Source organism: Anomaloglossus baeobatrachus, chromosome 2 (assembly GCF_048569485.1).
Source record: "Anomaloglossus baeobatrachus isolate aAnoBae1 chromosome 2, aAnoBae1.hap1, whole genome shotgun sequence".
Taxonomy (NCBI): domain Eukaryota; kingdom Metazoa; phylum Chordata; class Amphibia; order Anura; family Aromobatidae; genus Anomaloglossus; species Anomaloglossus baeobatrachus.
The window spans coordinates 37504354-37527749 of record NC_134354.1 but is presented as its reverse complement, the minus strand read 5'-3'; the positions used below and the strand labels follow the sequence as shown (position 1 = coordinate 37527749).

General features: G+C 45.0%; 1 protein-coding gene across 1 annotated transcript in view; it reads left to right on the top strand.

Moving 5' to 3' along the window:
- LOC142282112 (MORC family CW-type zinc finger protein 3-like) overlaps window positions 1-23396 on the top strand; it is a 360015-nt gene that overhangs the window by 144551 nt on the left and 192068 nt on the right. Inside the window, exon 6 of the mRNA XM_075332939.1 lies at window positions 23115-23262. Coding sequence (XP_075189054.1) covers window positions 23115-23262 — 148 coding nt within the window. The remainder of the gene's footprint in view (window positions 1-23114; window positions 23263-23396) is intronic.

Genomic DNA, 23396 nt, shown 5'->3' with positions numbered 1-23396 from the left:
GCTACCTACCCCGGTGTCATCCTGGGGACGGATAAGAATGGCGTATTTTTGAATGTGCTTGATGCAAATCAAAACATCCTGTTTGCAACTAGGGCCCAAGTGCTGCCACTGATGGGGTGGGTGTCTGTGTGGCCCAATTTTTGGAAAAAAGGGAGGCTCCGCTTGGAGTAACCCTTGCTTGCTGTGTTTTTAAAAGAAGCCAAGATGAACAGAGCTGGGATCAGGAAAGACTTTGCTACCTACCCCGGTGTCATCCTGGGGACGGATAAGAATGGCGTATTTTTGAATGTGCTTGATGCAAATCTAGCTGTGAATTGTACAACTGGGGCCCAACTGCTGCCACTGAATGGGTGGGTGTGTGTGGGGCCCAATTTTTGGAAAAAAAGGGAGACTACGCTTGGAGTCACCTTGCGGTGTTTTACATGATTTTAGAATGGCGTGCCATGCCTATATCTGTGTGTCCTCCTCTTTTTCCTTGTCCAGCTGTTTTGTTTTCGCATGAGTATATGTCCTTGTCACTTTCCCATGTGTTTGAGTTGTTTGTCACCTTTTGGACACCTTTGAGGGTGTTTTCTAGGTGTTTTACTGTGTTTGTGATTGCCTGCCATTGTTTCCTATTGGCTCGAGTTCGGTTCGTCGAACGTTCGACGAGCCGAACTCGAACGGGACCTCCGTTCGGCGAACCGACCTCGAGCCGAACCGGGACCGGTTCGCTCATCTCTAGTCAGGAGGCGCTGCTGCAGGAACTGCCGGCTCCACATGTTTCTTCAACAAGGACTTATGGAAGACATTGTGAATCTTAAATGACGCAGGCAGAGTCAAACGGAAAGATACAGGATTAATAATCTCCGAAATCTTATAAGGTCCAATAAATCTGGGCTTAAATTTAGGAGACGGAACTCTCATAGGAATATTTTTAGAGGACAACCACACCATGTCCCCTACTTTAAACCGGGGACCAACAGTCCGACGTCGGTTGGCAAACTTTTGGGCAGTTTCTTGGGACTGAAACAATTTATCCACTACCTGCTCCCAAATCTGCTGCATTCTGTCGACCACCGAATCCACCCCCGGACAGTCAGACGCCTCAAGCTGCCCTGAGAGGAACCTAGGGTGATACCCAAAATTGCAGAAAAAGGGGGACACCAACGTAGTAGAGCTAGCTCTATTGTTAAGGGCAAATTCAGCCAAAGGCAAAAACGAAACCCAGTCATCCTGATCCGCAGAAACAAAACACCGTAAATAGGTCTCCAGGGTCTGGTTAGCCCTTTCAGTCTGACCGTTGGTCTGGGGATGAAACGCCGAGGAGAAAGACAGCTGAACACCCAATTTGGAGCAAAAAATCCTCCAAAACCTGGATACAAACTGCACCCCTCTGTCAGAAACAATGTTTTCGGGAATACCATGCAAACGGACAACATGTTGCAAAAACAAAGGCACCAACTCTGATGAAGACGGCAACTTAGATAGGGGAACCAAGTGGACCATCTTGGAGAATCTGTCACAGATCACCCAAATCACAGTCATTTTCTGAGAGACGGGAAGCTCTGAAATAAAATCCATAGAGATGTGCGTCCAAGGTTTCTTAGGTACAGGCAAAGGCAATAATAGCCCACTAGAACGTGAACAACAGGGCTTGGACCTAGAACAAACTCCACACGACTGCACAAAACGACGGACATCTCGGGACAGGGAAGGCCACCAAAAAGAGCATCTCACAAGATCCCGAGTACCAAGAATGCCAGGATGACCCGCCAAAACAGAGCAATGAACCTCAGAGACAACTCGGTCTCTCCATTGGTCTGGGACAAACAGTTTCCCTGTAGGACATCTCTCAGGTTTACTGAAATTCCGCCAGTGCCAACCGCAGATCAGGCGAAATAGCCGAGAAAACTACACCATCATTCAGGATAGTAGACGGTTCGACAACCTCCAAAGAGTCAGCGCAGAAACTCCTGGAAAGGGCATCGGCCTTAACATTCTTGGTGCCCGGCAAAAAAGAGACCACAAAATTAAACCGGGTAAAAAACAAAGCCCACCTGGCCTGCCGAGGATTCAACCTCTTGACCGATTCCAGATAGATGAGATTCTTGTGGTCCGTAAGCACCACCACTTGATGCCTAGCCCCCTCCAACCAATGCCTCCACTCTTCAAATGCCCACTTCATAGCCAATAATTCCCGGTTCCCCACATCATAATTCCGTTCAGAAGGAGCAAACTTCCGAGAGAAAAAGGCACAGGGTTTAAGTTTACCCGAAGTAGCGTCTCGTTGAGACAGAACAGCACCTGCTCCGATCTCTGAGGCATCGATCTCAACTTGAAATGGGCGAGACACATCAGGTTGCTGCAGAACTGGGGCAGAAGTGAATCGCCTTTTAAGCTCCTGGAAGGCCACAATAGCCTCAGGGGTCCAATGCTCAGCATCAGCTCCCTTCTTTGTCAAATCTGTCAGAGGTTTGACAATGGCAGAAAAATTGGCTATAAATTTACGGTAAAAATTAGCAAACCCCAAAAACCGCTGCAGGGATTTTAGAGAAGTCGGTTGCACCCAGTCGTAAATAGCCTGAACCTTAACCGGGTCCATTTCAATAGCGGAGGGAGACCGGATGAAGCCCAAAAAGGAAATCCTTTGCACCCCAAAGAGGCACTTTGACCCCTTAACGTACAGTGCATTATCCTTAAGTATCTGAAAAACCTCCCGTACTTGCCCCACAATCATCAGAAAAAATCAAGATGTCATCCAAATACACAATCAAAAATTTACCAATAAGGTCCCGAAAAATATCATTCATGAAGGCCTGGAAGACGGAGGGTGCATTAGTGAGCCCAAACGGCATCACTAGGTACTCAAAATTCCCCTCAGGAGTATTAAAAGCCGTCTTCCATTCATCACCCTCCTTAATACGGATGAGATTATACACACCCTTGAGATCCAGTTTCGTAAACCATTTGGCACTCTGCACTCTAGAAAACAGATCAGACATCAGAGGCAAAGGGTACTGATATTTGACTGTAATTTTATTAAGAAGACGGTAATCAATACAAGGCCTCAACGAACCATCTTTCTTAGCAACAAAGAAGAAGCCAGCACCCAAAGGAGAAGATGAGGGCCGAATGTGCCCCTTCTCCAATGATTCTCTGATGTATGACCGCATGGCATCATGTTCGGGCACAGACAAGTTGAAAATCCGCCCCTTGGGAAATTTACAACCGGGCACCAACTCAATGGCACAGTCACAGTCCCGGTGTGGGGGCAGAGAATCAGATTCCTGGTCATTAAATACATCACGGAAATCAGACAAGAAAGCCGGAACATCAACTGCCTGAGCAGACGTGGACGACATGGAAAGGTCCTGATGCAAACCTTGACAACCCCAACTAACTACCGACAAGGATCTCCAGTCAAGAACCGGATTATGGGTCTGCAACCACGGAAATCCCAGTACCAAGGTATCCTGTAGATTATGCAATACTAAAAATGTACAAGTTTCCTGATGCGCTGGTGCAACTCTCATAGGCACCTGGGTCCAAAATTTGGGTTTATGTTCTGCCAAAGGGGTAGCATCAATGCCCCTTAAAGGAATAGGAGTTTGCAAAGGAACCATGGGAAAACCACAATCCCTAGCAAACCCAAAATCCATCAAATTGAGTGCTGCCCCTGAGTCCACAAAGGCAAATGCAGAAAAGGAAGACAATGAGCAAATTAATGTGACAGACAAAAGAAACTTTGGTTGCAAAGAACCCACAGTAACAGAAGTAGCCAATCTCCTTTCACGTTTAGGGCAGACAGAGATGTTATGAGAAGCGTCTCCACAATAGAAGCACAGTCTATTCTTCCGTCTGAACCCCTGCCGACTAGCATTAGAAAGGACCCTATCACACTCCATAGGCTCCAAAGGCTGTTCCACAGGCGCAAAACCAGCAGGTATCTTCCTGCGTTCACGTAAACGCCTATCAATCTGAATGGCCAAGGTCATAGAGGCATCAAGACCAGAAGGGACGGGAAATCCTACCATTACATCCTTCACAGCATCCGCAATACCCTTGCGAAAAAGAGCCGCAAGCGCATCATCATTCCATTTGGTAAGGACCGGCCACTTACGAAATTTCTGACAAAACGTTTCTGCAGAATCCAAACCCTGAGTTAAGGACAACAAGACCTTTTCTGCTTGGTCCACAATATTGGGTTCGTCATATAATAATCCCAAGGCCTGAAAAAAGGAGTCCACATCATTGAGAATCGGATCATCAGACGCTAAAGAGAAGGCCGAGTCCTGAGGGTCACCACGCAGCAAGGAGATGACAATCTTAACCTGCTGTACGGCATTCCCTGAGGACTTAGGGCGCAGGTCAAAAAATAATCTACAATTATTTTTGAAGCTCAAAAATCTCGACCTATCTCTCGAAAAAAATTCAGGAACGGGAATTTTAGGCTCTGCAAGGGGAGTCTGTGCAAGATAAGACTCTATATGACGAACCTTAGCATCAAGATGAGCAACACGCTCACCCAATTCATCCATGCTAGACAAAAGAAATCTTCCACAGAACCCAAAGAAGAAGAGGAAAAACACCCAAAAAAAATTAATAAATTTCTCAGCAGCTTTTTTTTTTTTTTTTTTCCTTAAGAGTACCCTTTAAATTTGTTTGGCCGGATGTACTGTTATGATCCGGAACCATGGAAGATCACCACACATCATTGGCAAAAAGGTGACAAGAGCCTTGGCAACTAATCTGGCCGCCATCCCCTTACTAACCAACACAACTAGAAGTAGCCGAGGGGTGAACTAACATCCTGTGCACCGCGAACCCAGCCGGAGAACTAACTATCCTAAAGGTAGGAAAGATGAATAACTCTCTGCCTCAGAAAATAGACAAGAATAGCAAGCCCCCCACATTCAAAGACTGCGGTGATATAGGAAAAACACAATACACAGGTAGATGACAGGATTAGCAAAAGGTGAGGCCCCCGCTGACTAAAATAGGAAAGGACAGGAAAGGGACTGATGGTAGCCAGAGAAAAACCCTACAAAATACCAACTTCCTGATAGTACAAAAAGGCCCTCAGATCGCTCGATCTGAACTCCGTCCTATACCAGGTGCCCTTGTCATACCAATGAACAGAAAACAAGAATTATAACAAATTCAACAAGCCATAAACACATGGACCCAAAGGAGCTATACACCACACAGAACTGCAGGGAGTTCCTCAACAATCCACTGAGGGGGAAAATCCCTGGAAGGAAATAAACTGAAACCAACCACAACAAATGACAAACCCAGATAAACAAAAGAACCAGACAATAAATAAAGAGCAAGCACTTATCTGGGGAAGATGTGGTGTAGAGCAGGATTAAGCAGGCTGAAAATACAAAGTACAACTGACATCCGGCAACAGCCTGCAATCAGACCAGGACTTAAATAAGCAGAGAATTAGGAAAGGAAACACCCACTGCACAACCCGCCTGGTCTCTGTCCAAACCCTTCCTGGCCACCAGAGGGAGCCTCCCAGCAGTCAAGACATAACTAACATTCACAACAGACCAGTATACACCAACACTGGGAATGTGTAGAAGAGACCTGGGATCAGATTTCGGTCAAGACTAGAGATGAGCGATGTTCCAGGTTCGAGGTTCGCCAATTTCATGTTCGAGTGATTTTGGGGGGTGCTCGAGATCGAACTCGAATGCGAGCTTTTTGCTAAAAGCTCGACAGCTCGAGTTACATTCTATAACGGTTCGTTCAGCCAAAAGCCTAGCTAGTTACTAGCTGGCTTTTCACTGTAATAGTGTGAGTCACTGTGACTCACACTATTATCAAATTTCAGCGTATAGTGTGCGGGGGGGACGCGGTTTAGATCTGTGCTGCTGGGAGAATGCCGATCGCCATTTTTATATTTTTTACTTTTTCCTAAGCACGCATGCAGTGGGGCGGGCCAGGATATCAGCCAATCACAGACACACACACAGCTAAGTGGATTTTTGCCAGACAAGCAAGGGCATGTGTCATAGGCTGTAAATGACACATGTCCTTGCATTATAAATACGGCCATTTTCCCTCACGCTGCCATTATCTGCCTTGTGTGTGGGAGTGACAGTCACCGCTCACGCTGCTGAAACTTAGTGGCATCCAAACAGTGTCTGCTATACTACATTTAGTGTCCGACTGGTGCCAAGCAAGTTCCAGCACCTCTGCATTCTACCCTCCTGCACATTTTGCTACACTATTTTTATACCAAACAGTGCTGAAACTTAGTGGCATCCAAACAGTGTCTGCTATACAAAATTTAGTGTCCCACTGGTGCCAAGCAAGTTCCAGCACCTCTGCATTCTACCCTCCTGCACATTTTGCTACGCTATTTTTATAGCAAACGGTGCTGAAACTTAGTGGCATCCAAACAGTGTCTGCTATACTACATTTAGTGTCCCACTGGTGACAAGCAAGTTCCACTACCTCTGCAATCTACCCTCCTGCACATTTTGACATGCTATTTTTTATAGCAAACAGTGCTGAAAATTAGTGGAATCCCAAAAGTGTCTGCTATACTACATTAGTGTCCCACTTGTGCCAAGCAAGTTCCACCACCTCTGAATTCTACCCTCCTGCACATTTTGCTACGCTATTTTTATAGCAAACAGTGCTGAAACTTAGTGGCATCCAAACAGTGTCTGCTATACTAAATTTAATGTCCCACCGGTGGCAAGCAAATTCCACCACCTCTGCATTCTACCCTCCTGCACATTTTGCTATGCTATTTTTACAGCAAACAGTGCTGAAACTTAGTGGCATCCAAACAGTGTCTGCTATACTAAATTTAGTGTCCCACCGGTGGCAAGCAAGTTCCACCACCTCTGCATTCTACCCTCCTGCACATTTTGCTACACTATTTTTATAGCAAACAGTGCTGAAACTTAGTGGCATCCAAACAGTGTCTGCTATACTAAATTTAGTGTCCCACTGGTGCCAAGCAAGTTCCACTACCTCTGCAATCTACCCTCCTGCACATTTTGACATGCTATTTTTTATAGCAAACAGTGCTGAAAATTAGTGGAATCCCAAAAGTGTCTGCTATACTACATTAGTGTCCCACTTGTGCCAAGCAAGTTCCACCACCTCTGAATTCTACCCTCCTGCACATTTTGCTACGCTATTTTTATAGCAAACAGTGCTGAAACTTAGTGGCATCCAAACAGTGTCTGCTATACTAAATTTAATGTCCCACCGGTGGCAAGCAAATTCCACCACCTCTGCATTCTACCCTCCTGCACATTTTGCTATGCTATTTTTACAGCAAACAGTGCTGAAACTTAGTGGCATCCAAACAGTGTCTGCTATACTAAATTTAGTGTCCCACCGGTGGCAAGCAAGTTCCACCACCTCTGCATTCTACCCTCCTGCACATTTTGCTACGCTATTTTTATAGCAAACAGTGCTGAAACTTAGTGGCATCCAAACAGTGTCTGCTATACTAAATTTAGTGTCCCACCGGTGGCAAGCAAATTCCACCACCTCTGCATTCTACCCTCCTGCACATTTTGCTATGCTATTTTTACAGCAAACAGTGCTGAAACTTAGTGGCATCCAAACAGTGTCTGCTATACTAAATTTAGTGTCCCACTGGTGGCAAGCAAGTTCCACCACCTCTGCATTCTACACTCCTGCACATTTTGCTATGCTATTTTTTATAGCAAACAGTGCTGAAAATTAGTGGAATCCCAAAAGTGTCTGCTATACTACATTAGTGTCCCACTTGTGCCAAGCAAGTTCCACCACCTCTGCATTCTACCCTCCTGCACATTTTGCTATGCTATTTTTACAACAAACAGTGCTGAAACTTAGTGGCATCCAAACAGTGTCTGCTATACTACATTTAGTGTCCCACTGGTGCCGAGAAAGTTCCACCACCTTTGCAATCTACCCTACTGCACATTTTGCTACGCTATTTGTATAGCAAACAGTGCTGAAACTTAGTGGCATCCAAACAGTGTCTGCTATACTACATTTAGTGTCCCACTGGTGCCAAGCAAGTTCCACCACCTCTGAATTCTACCCTCCTGCACATTTTGCTACGCTATTTTTATAGCAAACAGTGCTGAAACTTAGTGGCATCCAAACAGTGTCTGCTATACTACATTTAGTGTCCCACTGGTGCCAAGCAAGTTCCACCACCTCTGCATTCTACCCTCCTGCACATTTTGCTATGCTATTTTTATAGCAAACAGTGCTGAAAATTAGTGGCATCCCAAAAGTGTCTGCTATACTACATTAGTGTCCCACTTGTGCCAAGCAAGTTCCACCACCTCTGAATTCTACCCTCCTGCACATTTTGCTATGCTATTTTTATAGCAAACAGTGCTGAAAATTAGTGGCATCCCAAAAGTGTCTGCTATACTACATTAGTGTCCCACTTGTGCCAAGCAAGTTCCACCACCTCTGCATTCTACCCTCCTGCACATTTTGCTACGCTATTTTTATAGCAAACAGTGCTGAAACTTAGTGGCATCCAAGCAGTGTCTGCTATACTACATTAGTGTCCCACTTGTGCCAAGCAAGTTCCACCACCTCTGCATTCTACCCTCCTGCACATTTTGCTATGCTATTTTTTATAGCAAACAGTGCTGAAAATTAGTGGAATCCCAAAAGTGTCTGCTATACTACATTAGTGTCCCACTTGTGCCAAGCAAGTTCCAGCACCTCTGCATTCTACCCTCCTGCACATTTTGCTACGCTATTTTTATAGCAAACAGTGCTGAAACTTAGTGGCATCCAAACAGTGTCTGCTATACTAAATTTAGTGTCCCACCGGTGGCAAGCAAATTCCACCACCTCTGCATTCTACCCTCCTGCACATTTTGCTATGCTATTTTTACAGCAAACAGTGCTGAAACTTAGTGGCATCCAAACAGTGTCTGCTATACTAAATTTAGTGTCCCACTGGTGGCAAGCAAGTTCCACCACCTCTGCATTCTACCCTCCTGCACATTTTGCTATGCTATTTTTTATAGCAAACAGTGCTGAAAATTAGTGGAATCCCAAAAGTGTCTGCTATACTACATTAGTGTCCCACTTGTGCCAAGCAAGTTCCACCACCTCTGCATTCTACCCTCCTGCACATTTTGCTATGCTATTTTTATAGCAAACAGTGCTGAAAATTAGTGGCATCCAAACAGTGTCTGCTATACTAAATTTAGTGTCCCACCGGTGGCAAGCAAGTTCCACCACCTCTGCATTCTACCCTCCTGCACATTTTGCTATGCTATTTTTACAACAAACAGTGCTGAAACTTAGTGGCATCCAAACAGTGTCTGCTATACTACATTTAGTGTCCCACTGGTGCCAAGCAAGTTCCACCACCTCTGCAATCTACCCTACTGCACAATTTGCTACGCTATTTTTATAGCAAACAGTGCTGAAACTTAGTGGCATCCAAACAGTGTCTGCTATACTACATTTAGTGTCCCACTGGTGCCAAGCAAGTTCCACCACCTCTGCATTCTACCCTCCTGCACATTTTGGTACGCTATTTTTATAGCAAACAGTGCTGAAACTTAGTGGCATCCAAACAGTGTCTGCTATACTACATTTAGTGTCCCACTGGTGCCAAACAAGTTCCACCACCTCTGCTTTCTACCCTCCTGCACATTTTGCTACGCTATTTTTATAGCAAACAGTGCTGAAATTTAGTGGCATCCAAACAGTGTCTGCTATACTACATTTAGTGTCCCACTGGTGCCAAGCAAGTTCCACCACCTCTGAATTCTACCCTCCTGCACATTTTGCTACGCTATTTTTATAGAAAACAGTGCTGAAACTTATTGGCATCCAAGCAGTGTCTGCTATACTACATTTAGTGTCCCACTGGTGCCAAGCAAGTTCCACCACCTCTGCATTCTACCCTCCTGCACATTTTGCTACGCTATTTTTATAGCAAACAGTGCTGAAAATTAGTGGCATCCAAACAGTGTCTGCTATACTACATTTAGTGTCCCACTGCTGGCAAGCAAGTTCCACCACCTCTGCATTCTACCCTCCTGCACATTTTGCTATGCTATTTTTACAGCAAACAGTGCTGAAACTTAGTGGCATCCAAACAGTGTCTGCTATACTACATTTAGTGTCCCACTGGTGCCAAGCAGGATCCACCACCTCTGCAATCTACCCTCCTGCACATTTTGACACGCTATTTTTTATAGCAAACAGTGCTGAAAATTAGTGGAATCCCAAAAGTGTCTGCTATACTACATTAGTGTCCCACTTGTGCCAAGCAAGTTCCACCACCTCTGCATTCTACCCTCCTGCACATTTTGGTACGCTATTTTTATAGCAAACAGTGCTGAAACTTAGTGGCATCCAAACAGTGTCTGCTATACTACATTAGTGTCCCACTGGTGCCAAGCAAGTTCCACCACCTCTGCTTTCTACCCTCCTGCACATTTTGCTACGCTATTTTTATAGCAAACAGTGCTGAAATTTAGTGGCATCCAAACAGTGTCTGCTATACTAAATTTAGTGTCCCACCGGTGGCAAGCAAGTTCCACCACGTCTGCATTCTACCCTCCTGCACATTTTGCTATGCTATTTTTACAGCAGCAGTGCTGAAACTTAGTGGCATCCAAACAGTGTCTGCTATACTACATTTAGTGTCCCACTTTTGCCAAGAAAGTTCCACCACCTCTGCAATCTACCCTCCTGCACATTTTGCTACGCTATTTTTATAGCAAACAGTGCTGAAACTTAGTGGCATCCAAACAGTGTCTGCTATACTACATTTAGTGTCCCACTGGTGCCAAGCAAGTTCCACCACCTCTGAATTCTACCCTCCTGCACATTTTGCTACGCTATTTTTATAGCAAACACTGCTGAAACTTAGTGGCATCCAAACAGTGTCTGCTATACTACATTTAGTGTCCCACTGGTGCCAAGCAAGTTCCACCACCTCTGCATTCTACCCTCCTGCACATTTTGCTACGCTATTTTGATAGCAAACAGTGCTGAAAATTAGTGGCATCCCAAAAGTGTCTGCTATACTACATTAGTGTCCCACTTGTGCCAAGCAAGTTCCACCACCTCTGCATTCTACCCTCCTGCATATTTTGCTATGCTATTTTTACAGCAAACAGTGCTGAAACTTAGTGGCATCCAAACAGTGTCTGCTATACTACATTTAGTGTCCCACTGGTGCCAAGCAAGTTCCACCACCTCTGAATTCTACCCTCCTGCACATTTTGCTACGCTATTTTTATAGCAAACCGTGCTGAAACTTAGTGGCATCCAAACAGTGTCTTCTATACTACATTTAGTGTCCCACTGGTGCCAAGCAAGTTCCACCACCTCTGCATTCTACCCTCCTGCACATTTTGCTATGCTATTTTTATAGCAAACAGTGCTGAAACTTAGTGGCATCCAAACAGTGTCTGCTATACTACATTTAGTGTCCCACTGGTGACAAGCAAGTTCCACCACCTCTGAATTCTACCCTCCTCCACATTTTGCTACACTATTTTTATAGCAAACAGTGCTGAAACTTAGTGGCATCCAAACAGTGTCTGCTATACTAAATTTAGTGTCCCACTGGTGCCAAGCAAGTTCCACCACCTCTGCATTCTACCCTCCTGCACATTTTGCTACGCTATTTTTATAGCAAACAGTTCTGAAACTTAGTGGCATCCAAACAGTGTCTCCTATACTAAATTTTGTGTCCCACTGGTGCCAAGCAAGTTCCACCACCTCTGCAATCTACCCTCCTGCACATTTTGACATGCTATTTTTTATAGCAAACAGTGCTGAAAATTAGTGGAATCCCAAAAGTGTCTGCTATACTACATTAGTGTCCCACTTGTGCCAAGCAAGTTCCACCACCTCTGCATTCTACCCTCCTGCACATTTTGCTACGCTATTTTTATAGCAAACAGTGCTGAAACTTAGTGGCATCCAAACAGTGTCTGCTATACTAAATTTAATGTCCCACCGGTGGCAAGCAAATTTCACCACCTCTGCATTCTACCCTCCTGCACATTTTGCTATGCTATTTTTACAGCAAACAGTGCTGAAACTTAGTGGCATCCAAACAGTGTCTGCTATACTAAATTTAGTGTCCCACTGGTGGCAAGCAAGTTCCACCACCTCTGCATTCTACCCTCCTGCACATTTTGCTACGCTATTTTTATAGCAAACAGTGCTGAAACTTAGTGGCATCCAAACAGTGTCTGCTATACTAAATTTAGTGTCCCACCGGTGGCAAGCAAATTCCACCACCTCTGCATTCTACCCTCCTGCACATTTTGCTATGCTATTTTTACAGCAAACAGTGCTGAAACTTAGTGGCATCCAAACAGTGTCTGCTATACTAAATTTAGTGTCCCACTGGTGGCAAGCAAGTTCCACCACCTCTGCATTCTACCCTCCTGCACATTTTGCTATGCTATTTTTACAACAAACAGTGCTGAAACTTAGTGGCATCCAAACAGTGTCTGCTATACTACATTTAGTGTCCCACTGGTGCCGAGAAAGTTCCACCACCTTTGCAATCTACCCTACTGCACATTTTGCTACGCTATTTTTATAGCAAACAGTGCTGAAACTTAGTGGCATCCAAACAGTGTCTGCTATACTACATTTAGTGTCCCACTGGTGCCAAGCAAGTTCCACCACCTCTGCATTCTACCCTCCTGCACATTTTGCTACGCTATTTTTATAGCAAACAGTGCTGAAACTTAGTGGCATCCAAACAGTGTCTGCTATACTACATTTAGTGTCCCACTGGTGCCAAGCAAGTTCCACCACCTCTGCATTCTACCCTCCTGCACATTTTGCTATGCTATTTTTATAGCAAACAGTGCTGAAAATTAGTGGCATCCCAAAAGTGTCTGCTATACTACATTAGTGTCCCACTTGTGCCAAGCAAGTTCCACCACCTCTGAATTCTACCCTCCTGCACATTTTGCTACGCTATTTTTATAGCAAACAGTGCTGAAAATTAGTGGCATCCCAAAAGTGTCTGCTATACTGCATTTAGTGTCCCACTTGTGCCAAGCAAGTTCCACCACCTCTGCATTCTACCCTTCTGCACATTTTGCTACACTATTTTTATAGCAAACAGTGCTGAAACTTAGTGGCATCCAAGCAGTGTCTGCTATACTACATTAGTGTCCCACTTGTGCCAAGCAAGTTCCACCACCTCTGCATTCTACCCTCCTGCACATTTTGCTATGCTATTTTTTATAGCAAACAGTGCTGAAAATTAGTGGAATCCCAAAAGTGTCTGCTATACTACATTAGTGTCCCACTTGTGCCAAGCAAGTTCCAGCACCTCTGCATTCTACCCTCCTGCACATTTTGCTACGCTATTTTTATAGCAAACAGTGCTGAAACTTAGTGGCATCCAAACAGTGTCTGCTATACTAAATTTAGTGTCCCACCGGTGGCAAGCAGGGTCCACCACCTCTGCATTCTACCCTCCTGCACATTTTGCTATGCTATTTTTACAACAAACAGTGCTGAAACTTAGTGGCATCCAAACAGTGTCTGCTATACTACATTTAGTGTCCCACTGGTGCCAAGCAAGTTCCACCACCTCTGCAATCTACCCTACTGCACAATTTGCTACGCTATTTTTATAGCAAACAGTGCTGAAACTTAGTGGCATCCAAACAGTGTCTGCTATACTACATTTAGTGTCCCACTGGTGCCAAGCAAGTTCCACCACCTCTGCATGCTACCCTCCTGCACATTTTGGTACGCTATTTTTATAGCAAACAGTGCTGAAACTTAGTGGCATCCAAACAGTGTCTGCTATACTACATTTAGTGTCCCACTGGTGCCAAGCAAGTTCCACCACCTCTGCTTTCTACCCTCCTGCACATTTTGCTACGCTATTTTTATAGCAAACAGTGCTGAAATTTAGTGGCATCCAAACAGTGTCTGCTATACTACATTTAGTGTCCCACTGGTGCCAAGCAAGTTCCACCACCTCTGAATTCTACCCTCCTGCACATTTTGCTACGCTATTTTTATAGCAAACAGTGCTGAAACTTAGTGGCATCCAAGCAGTGTCTGCCTTACTACATTTAGTGTCCCACTGGTGCCAAGTAAGTTCCACCACCTCTGCATTCTACCCTCCTGCACATTTTGCTACGCTATTTTTATAGCAAACTGCTGAAACTTAGTGGCATCCAAACAGTGTCTGCTATACTACATTTAGTGTCCCACTGGTGCCAAGCAAGTTCCACCACCTCTGCATTCTACCCCTCTGCACATTTTGCTATGCTATTTTTATAGCAAACAGTGCTGAAAATTAGTGGCATCCAAAAAGTGTCTGCTATACTACATTAGTGTCCCATTTGTGCCAAGCAAGTTCCACCACCTCTGCATTCTACCCTCCTGCACATTTTGCTACGCTATTTTTATAGCAAACAGTGCTGAAACTTAGTGGCATCCAAACAGTGTCTTCTATACTACATTTAGTGTCCCACTGGTGCCAAGCAAGTCCCACCACCTCTGCATTCTACCCTCCTGCACATTTTGCTATGCTATTTTTATAGCAAACAGTGCTGAAACTTAGTGGCATCCAAACAGTGTCTGCTATACTACATTTAGTGTCCCACTGGTGACAAGCAAGTTCCACCACCTCTGCATTCTACCCTCCTGCACATTTTGCTACACTATTTTTATAGCAAACAGTGCTGAAACTTAGTGGCATCCAAACAGTGTCTGCTATACTAAATTTAGTGTCTCACTGGTGCCAAGCAAGTTCCACCACCTCTGAATTCTACCCTCCTGCATATTTTGCTACGCTATTTTTACAGCAAACAGTGCTGAAACTTAGTGGCATCCAAACAGTGTCTGCTATACTACATTTAGTGTCCCACTGGTGCCAAGCAAGTTCCACCACCTCTGCATTCTACCCTCCTGCACATTTTGCTACACTATTTTTATAGCAAACAGTGCTGAAACTTAGTGGCATCCAAACAGTGTCTGCTATACTAAATTTAGTGTCCCACTGGTGCCAAGCAAGTTCCACCACCTCTGCATTCTACCCCTCTGCACATTTTGCTATGCTATTTTTATAGCAAACAGTGCTGAAAATTAGTGGCATCCAAAAAGTGTCTGCTATACTACATTTAGTGTCCCACTTGTGCCAAGCAAGTTCCACCACCTCTGCATTCTACCCTCCTGCACATTTTGCTACGCTATTTTTATAGCAAACAGTGCTGAAACTTAGTGGCATCCAAACAGTGTCTTCTATACTACATTTAGTGTCCCACTGGTGCCAAGCAAGTCCCACCACCTCTGCATTCTACCCTCCTGCACATTTTGCTATGCTATTTTTATAGCAAACAGTGCTGAAACTTAGTGGCATCCAAACAGTGTCTGCTATACTACATTTAGTGTCCCACTGGTGACAAGCAAGTTCCACCACCTCTGCATTCTACCCTCCTGCACATTTTGCTACACTATTTTTATAGCAAACAGTGCTGAAACTTAGTGGCATCCAAACAGTGTCTGCTATACTAAATTTAGTGTCCCACTGGTGCCAAGCAAGTTCCACCACCTCTGCATTCTACCCTCGTGCACATTTTGCTACACTATTTTTATAGCAAACAGTGCTGAAACTTAGTGGCATCCAAACAGTGTCTGCTATACTACATTTAGTGTCCCACTGGTGCCAAGCAAGTTCCACCACCTCTGCATTCTACCCCCCTGCACATTTTGCTACGCTATTTTTATAGCAAACAGTGCTGAAACTTAGTGGCATCCAAACAGTGTCTTCTATACTAAATTTAGTGTCCCACTGGTGGCAAGCAAGTTCCAACACCTCTGCATTCTACCCTCCTGCACATTTTGCTACACTATTTTTATAGCAAACAGTGCTGAAACTTAGTGGCATCCAAACAGTGTCTGCTGTACTAAATTTAGTGTCCCACTGGTGGCAAGCAAGTTCCACCACCTCTGCTTTCTACCCTCCTGCACATTTTTCTACACTATTTTTATAGCAAACAGTGCTGAAACTTAGTGGCATCCAAACAGTGTCTGCTATACTACATTTAGTGTCCCACTGGTGCCAAGCAAGTTCCACCACCTCTGAATTCTACCCTCCTGCACATTTTGCTACGCTATTTTTATAGCAAACAGTGCTGAAACTTAGTGGCATCCAAACAGTGTCTGCTATACTACATTTAGTGTCCCACTGGTGCCAAGCAAGTTCCACCACCTCTGCATTCTACCCTCCTGCACATTTTGCTACACTCTTTTTATAGCAAACAGTGCTGAAACTTAGTGGCATCCAAACAGTGTCTGCTGTACTAAATTTAGTGTCCCACTGGTGCCAAACAAGTTCCACCACCTCTGCATTCTACCCTCCTGCACATTTTGGTACACTATTTTTATAGCAAACAGTGCTGAAACCTAGTGGCATCCAAACAGTGTCTGCTATACTACATTTAGTGTCCCACTGGTGCCAAGCAAGTTCCACCACCTCTGCATTCTACCCTCCTGCACATTTTGCTACGCTATTTTTATAGCAAACAGTGCTGAAACTTAGTGGCATCCAAACAGTGTCTGCTATACTACATTTAGTGTCCCACTGGTGCCAAGCAAGTTCCACCACCTCTGCATTCTACCCTCCTGCACATTTTGCTATGCTATTTTTATAACAAACATTGCTGAAAATTAGTGGCATCCCAAAAGTGTGTGCTATACTACATTAGTGTCCCACTTGTGCCAAGCAAGTTCCACCACCTCTGCATTCTACCCTCCTGCACATTTTGCTACACTATTTTTATAGCAAACAGTGCTGAAACTTAGTGGCATCCAAACAGTGTCTGCTATACTACATTTAGTGTCCCACTGGTGCCAAGCAAGTTCCATCACCTCTGCATTCTACCCCCCTGCACATTTTTCTACGCTATTTTTATAGCAAACAGTGCTGAAACTTAGTGGCATCCAAACAGTGTCTGCTATACTAAATTTAGTGTCCCACTGGTGCCAAGCAAGTTCCACCACCTCTGCATTCTACCCTCCTGCACATTTTGCTACGCTATTTTTATAGCAAACAGTTCTGAAACTTAGTGGCATCCAAACAGTGTCTGCTATACTAAATTTTGTGTCCCAATGGTGCCAAGCAAGTTCCACCACCTCTGCATTCTACCCTCCTGCACATTTTGCTATGCTATTTTTATAGCAAACAGTGCTGAAAATTAGTGGCATCCCAAAAGTGTCTGCTATACTACATTAGTGTCCCACTTGTGCCAAGCAAGTTCCACCACCTCTGCATTCTACCCTCCTGCACATTTTGCTACGCTATTTTTATAGCAAACAGTGCTGAAACTTAGTGGCATCCAAACAGTGTCTGCTATACTACATTTAGTGTCCCACTGGTTCCAAGCAAGTTCCACCACCTCTGCATGCTACCCTCCTGCACACTTTGCTATGCTATTTTTATGGCAAACAGTGCTGAAACTTAGTGGCATCCCAAAAGTGTCTGCTATACTACATTAGTGTCCCACTTGTGCCAAGCAAGTTCCACCACCTCTGAATTCTACCCTCCTGCACATTTTGCTACTCTATTTTTATAGCAAACAGTGCTGAAACTTAGTGGCATCCAAACAGTGTCTGCTATACTACATTTAGTGTCCCACTGGTGCCAATCAAGTTCCACCACCTCTGCATTCTACCCTCCTGCACATTTTGCTACGCTATTTTTATAGCAAACAGTGCTGAAACTTATTGGCATCCAAACAGTGTCTGCTATACTAAATTTAGTGTCCCACTGGTGCCAAGCATGTTCCACCACCTCTGAATTCTACCCTCCTGCACATTTTGCTATGCTATTTTTATAGCAAACAGTGTTGCCAGTTTGAGGGCCATAGTTGCATTGTCAGGGATAGTCAGTGTTGGTTCTTCAGCTGTCAATAAAGCTAGACCACCTCTGCAATCTACACCACCTCTCCATTTTTGCTACCACATTTTAAGTGGCCAATCTTGTCGCTAAGAAAATGAGTGGCAAAAGGACAGATGCTGGTGAAAAGGGGAACAGGCCTGTTGGAAAAGGAAAAAAAAATTGTGTTTGTGAGGAAGGTGGGTAAGCTACATTAACATCTACTGAAGATAGGCCATCTTCCAGCAAAAGTAAGATGTCTACTACTTTACGGGGACAATCCGATGTGCTCCCTTTTTTATGGACCCGAACAACTGTAACAAAGGTAGATGATGCACCAAAAAAGAACATGCTTGAATGGATCTCAAGTGCTCCAACAAGTGCCCTCTCCTCCACCTCAATTTCAACATCCAAAAAACAAAAGTCCTCTGAGTTTTCATCCCAATCACATTTGCTTTCTCACAGCTCTCAAGTCTCCACCCACCATGCACAGTATGGTGTAACAAAGATGGCTTAGTCTGCAGAGCTGTTCAGTCACACTATAGCTTGGGAATCAGAGGTCTGCTCCCAAGCTACAGTAAGTACAGACCAGGAAATGGTCTGCAGTGATGCCCAGAAGCTTTGTGAGTCTGATTCAGGCCCTGATGAGCAAGTTTCTGAGCATAATGTAGACCCTCATTCCCAAACTGCAACACCTGTTGGTGGAGACAATGAGGAACATACTGATGATGATGAGACGCAGATACCAGATTGGGATGACAACTTAAGTATTCAGTCAGGGCAGGAAGAGGTTAGGTCTCAGGGCGAGGGGAGTGCAAACACAACGGTTGATGATGAAGTTCTAGATCCCATTTACTGTCATTCCACAGTCATACACTTGAGGAGGTCACCAGAGGCGGTGGAGGAGGATGCAACTGACGACGAAGTTACCTTGCGCCTTCCTGGACAGAGTCGGAGTACTGGAAGCATGTCTACACAACTGCATCCTCAGCTACCACTCTGCCTCTGAGCACAAGTCGGGGTGGCTCTGCCGGTCGCATGTCCTCTAAGCCTTGCGTTGCCTGGTCCTTTTTTGACCTTGCAAAGGATCTCCTAAATCATGTGATCAGTAAAATTTGTCGGCAATCTATAAGTAGAGGCCAAAACCTCACCAGTTTGACAACTTCTTCCATGAATCGACACATGAATAACAAGCATAAGTCCCAGTGGGAAGCTCACTGTGCTGCAATGCGGTCTAGCGTAGCGGGCCAACCACCGCCTGCCCCTTCCAGTGCATCCGCGCGCTCTTCATCTTCTAGGACTGTGGGGACAGCGTTCATACCTGGTTTTCCACGCAGACCTTCCACCACTGTAACCGCAACAGGCAGTTTGCTTGGTAGGTCGTCAGTGGGTTTGGAAGGGGAAACAAGTGCGGGTGTACAGCTCTCTCAGACATTGAGAGCACCAACATTGGATGAAGGCAACATCATGTCTCCGCCTGCACTTTCCTCACAGACCTGCATTTTTCAAGGGACACACTACTCACCACCGTCTCCACACAGCAGCCAGATATCTGTCCCTCGGATGTGGATCAATAAAAGGCCATTTCCTCCGAGCCATGGCAAAACTAAGAGGTTGACTTTATCCCTCTGTAAGCTCTTGGCTACCAAAATGCTGCATTTCCGCCTGGTGGACACAGAGGATTTTCGAGACCTTATATCCGTCGCAGTGCCCTAGTACCAGATGCCCAGTCGCCACTACTTCTCTAAGAAAGGTGTGCCTGCGCTACACCAGCATGTCGCACACAACATCACTGCTTCCTTGAGAAACTGTGTGTGTGACCGGGTGCATTTCACCACCGATACTTGGACCAGTAAGCATGGACAGGGGCATTACATGTCGCTGACTGGTCACTGGGTAACTATGGTGATAGATGGAGAAGGGTCTGCAGAACAAGACTTGCCATCCCCAAGACTTGTGCGTCAATCCTCTGTATGTCGAAGTTCCTCCACTGCTTCTGCCTTCTCAACCTCGTCTGTGTCCTCCACCTCTGCCCCAAGCTTGCCTGGTCAGGCCCCCCGCGTTGCAACTGCGCAAAAGGAATCACGCACACCTCCTTACTATGCTGGCAGCAGAGCGTAACGGCATCAGGCGGTCTTTAGCTTGAAATGTCTTGGAAATAAGAGTCACACAGCGGCTGAGTTGTGGGCAGCTCTGCATTCCGAGTTTCGTAAATGGTTGTCTCCACTCAACCTGCAGCCAGGGAAGGCCGTGTGCGACAATGCTGCAAACCTGGGTGCGGCCCTTCGCCTGGGCAAGGTGACACACGTGCCTTGTATGGCTCACGTGTTGAACCTTGTTGTCCAGCAATTTTTAACCCCCTATCCCAGCCTAGATGGGCTTCTGCACAGGGCACGGTCACTCTCTGCTCACTTCCGCCGTTCAACCGCCGCAGCTGACCGACTTGCATCGCTCCAGAAGTCAGCCTGCCGGTTCATCGCCTGAAATGTGATGTGCCGACGCGCTGGAATTCGACTCTCCACATGTTGCAGCGACTGTGGCAGCACCGCCGAGCACCGGTGCAATACACTATGACGTATAGCCTGGGCCATCGAGATGCAGAGCTGGGGCAGATCACCCTGATGGAGTGGTCTCAGATCATGGACCTATGCACCATTCTGCACAGTTTCAACATGTTTCGACATATCCGAATATGTTTAGCGCTGACAATGCCATTATCAGCATGACAATTCCAGTCATTTACATGCTGGAGCACACGCTAAACACTATTCGGAGTCAGGGGGTGGAACAACAGGAAGGGGAGGAACTACAGGAGGATTCATATGCGCAAGAGACAACAACATCACCAAGGTCCAGACGTTCATCATCACCAACGTGGCAGGCATGGGACAATGGGGGAGAGGGATTAACAAGGGAGCATGGTAGCAGGCAAAATGTTGAGGTAGGTGCAGGAGACCAGGAAGAAATGGAGGACGAACTGTCCATGGACATGGAAGACTCAGCAGATGAGGGAGACCTTGGTCAAATTTCGTTTGAAAGAGGTTGGGGGGAGATGTCAGAGGAAGGAAGCAAGGTTAGCACCTCTATGCCACAAACACAGCGAGGACTTGGTCCGCATGGATGCGCAAGACACATGACCGCCTTCTTGCTGCACTACCTACAACATGACCCTCGGATTGTCAAAATTCGAAGTGATGATGACTATTGGATTGCCACACTATTAGATCCCCGGTACAAGTCTAAATTTTGTGAAATAATTCCAGCCATAGAAAGGGATGCACGTATGCAGGAGTATCAGCAGAAGCTGTTACTCAATCTTAGCTCTGCTTTTCCACCAAACCCCAGTGGTACATGGAGTGAAGCTCCCAGTTGTAACTTGACAAACATGGGACTGTCTCGTCATCAACAGTCTAACCATACCAGCAACAACGTATCTGGTGCTGGTAACAGCAATTTTATTGAATCGTTTCATAATTTTTTTAGACCATCCTTTGCAAGGCCACCAGAGTCAAGAAGTCTGATACATAGTCAACGGCTGGAGAGGATGATACAGGAGTATCTCCAAATGAACATCGATGCCATGACTTTGCAACTGGAGCCTTGCTCATTTTGAGCTTCAAATCTTGAAAAATGGCCTGAGCTTGCCACTTACGCCTTGGAGATCTTGTCATGTCCAGCTGCCAGCGTTGTCTCTGAACGTGTCTTCAGTGCTGCTGGGTGTGTGCTGACAGATAAGCGCATGCGTCTGTCCAGTGACAATGTGGACAGACTAACGTTCATCAAGATGAACAAGTCATGGATCCGCCAGGAATTTACTACCCCTGTGTCATCCTGGGGAGAGTAAAGGCTTGTAGATTTGGAATGTGCTTGATGCAAATCTACCTGTCAAGTTTACAACTGGGGCACAACTGCTGCCCTGAAGTGGTGTCTGTGGGGCCCAATTTTTTTTTAAAAAAGGGAGACTCCGCTTGGAGTAACCCTTGCTGTGTTTTTAAAAATGAGCCAAGATGAACAAGTCATGGTTCAGCAAAGACTTTGCTACCTATCCCGGTGTCATCCTGGGGACAGCTAAGGCTGGCGTATTTTTTAATGTGTTGATGCAAATCAAGACATACTGTTTGCAACTAGGGCACAAGTGCTGCCACTGAAGTGGTGTCTGTGGGGCCCAATTTTTGGAAAAAAAGGGAGACTCTGTTAGAAGTCCCCTTGCGGTGGTTTACATGATTTTAGAAGGGCATGCCATGCCTATATCTGTGTCTCGTCCTCTTGTTCCTCGTCAAGCTGTTTTGTTTTCGCATGAGTATTTGTCCTTGTCACTTTCCAATGTTTTTGTGTTGTCTTGGGAGTTGTTTGTCACCTTTTAGACACCTTTGATGGTGTTTTCTAGGTGTTTTTATGTGTTTGTGTTTGCCTGCCATTGTTTTCAATGGGGTTCGAGAGGTTCGTCGAATGGCTCACCGAACCGAACTCGAACGTGGCCTTCGTTCGACAAACCGAACCGCACTCGAGCCTCTAGAGGCTCGCTCATCTCTAGTCGAGACATGCTTGAATCTGATCGAGAGCCCAGAATTTCCTTTCAGGCAGTGCTGAAAGCCAAGGGTGGCTTTATAAAATAGTAACAAAATAATAATAGTTAAATTTAGATTTTTAGGAGCAAAAAAGTAACAATGCAGTGATATGACAAGATTCTGCTTAACTAATCCTATACTAAATAGTTGCAGGTCACATTTATGTATGGGTTAGCCAAGGTGATTGTCTATAAAATGTCTCCCATGTAAAGTTGTAGTGGATGGTGAGATATGGAGCCTGAAAGCCAAAACTTCAAATATGGTTAGGGTACGTGCACACGCTGCAGATTTGATGAAGAAACTTTCTGCACCTTCAGGTGAATTTTTGGTGTTTTTTTTTTTTCAATACATTTTCTTTAGTGAAGTGAATGGCTGGAATGGCTAAAAAAAACCCTTCCCAACAATTGACATGCTGCATATTTTTTTCTGCACCAAAATCTGCATCAAATCTGCAAGGGGAAAAAAAGCATTACAGAAATCTCATAGACTTTGACTTTGCTGGCTTCAGGATAGGCATGCGGAATTTGATGCAGATTTCTCAAAAAACGCACTGTGTGCACATTGCCTTACCCTTTTGTTCAGCAGTGTATGTGTATATAAATGTGTGTGTAATATAACTATAAACTGTGTATATATATATAGATATTACATTTTAAAATATTTTTGATATGCAGGGATATGAATAACAAATTGGAATTTGATTTCGATACGGACAACTATGACATAAGGATTCCTGAGGAGTGTGATGAATCTTCCAGCTCAAGATATAGGAGGCAAGAAAGGGCTGATCACGTAGGTCCTGATAGTGATTATTCTTTAAGGGTATGTATTTTGGATGTAATATTAATCTTGCTGCCTTTACTGTATTTGGCTCTAAGAATTGATGGTGATGTGCGCAGAATTTATGCAGGTGGTGGGTAGAAGGGTAGAACAGGAAGCCAGCCAATAGCTGAAAA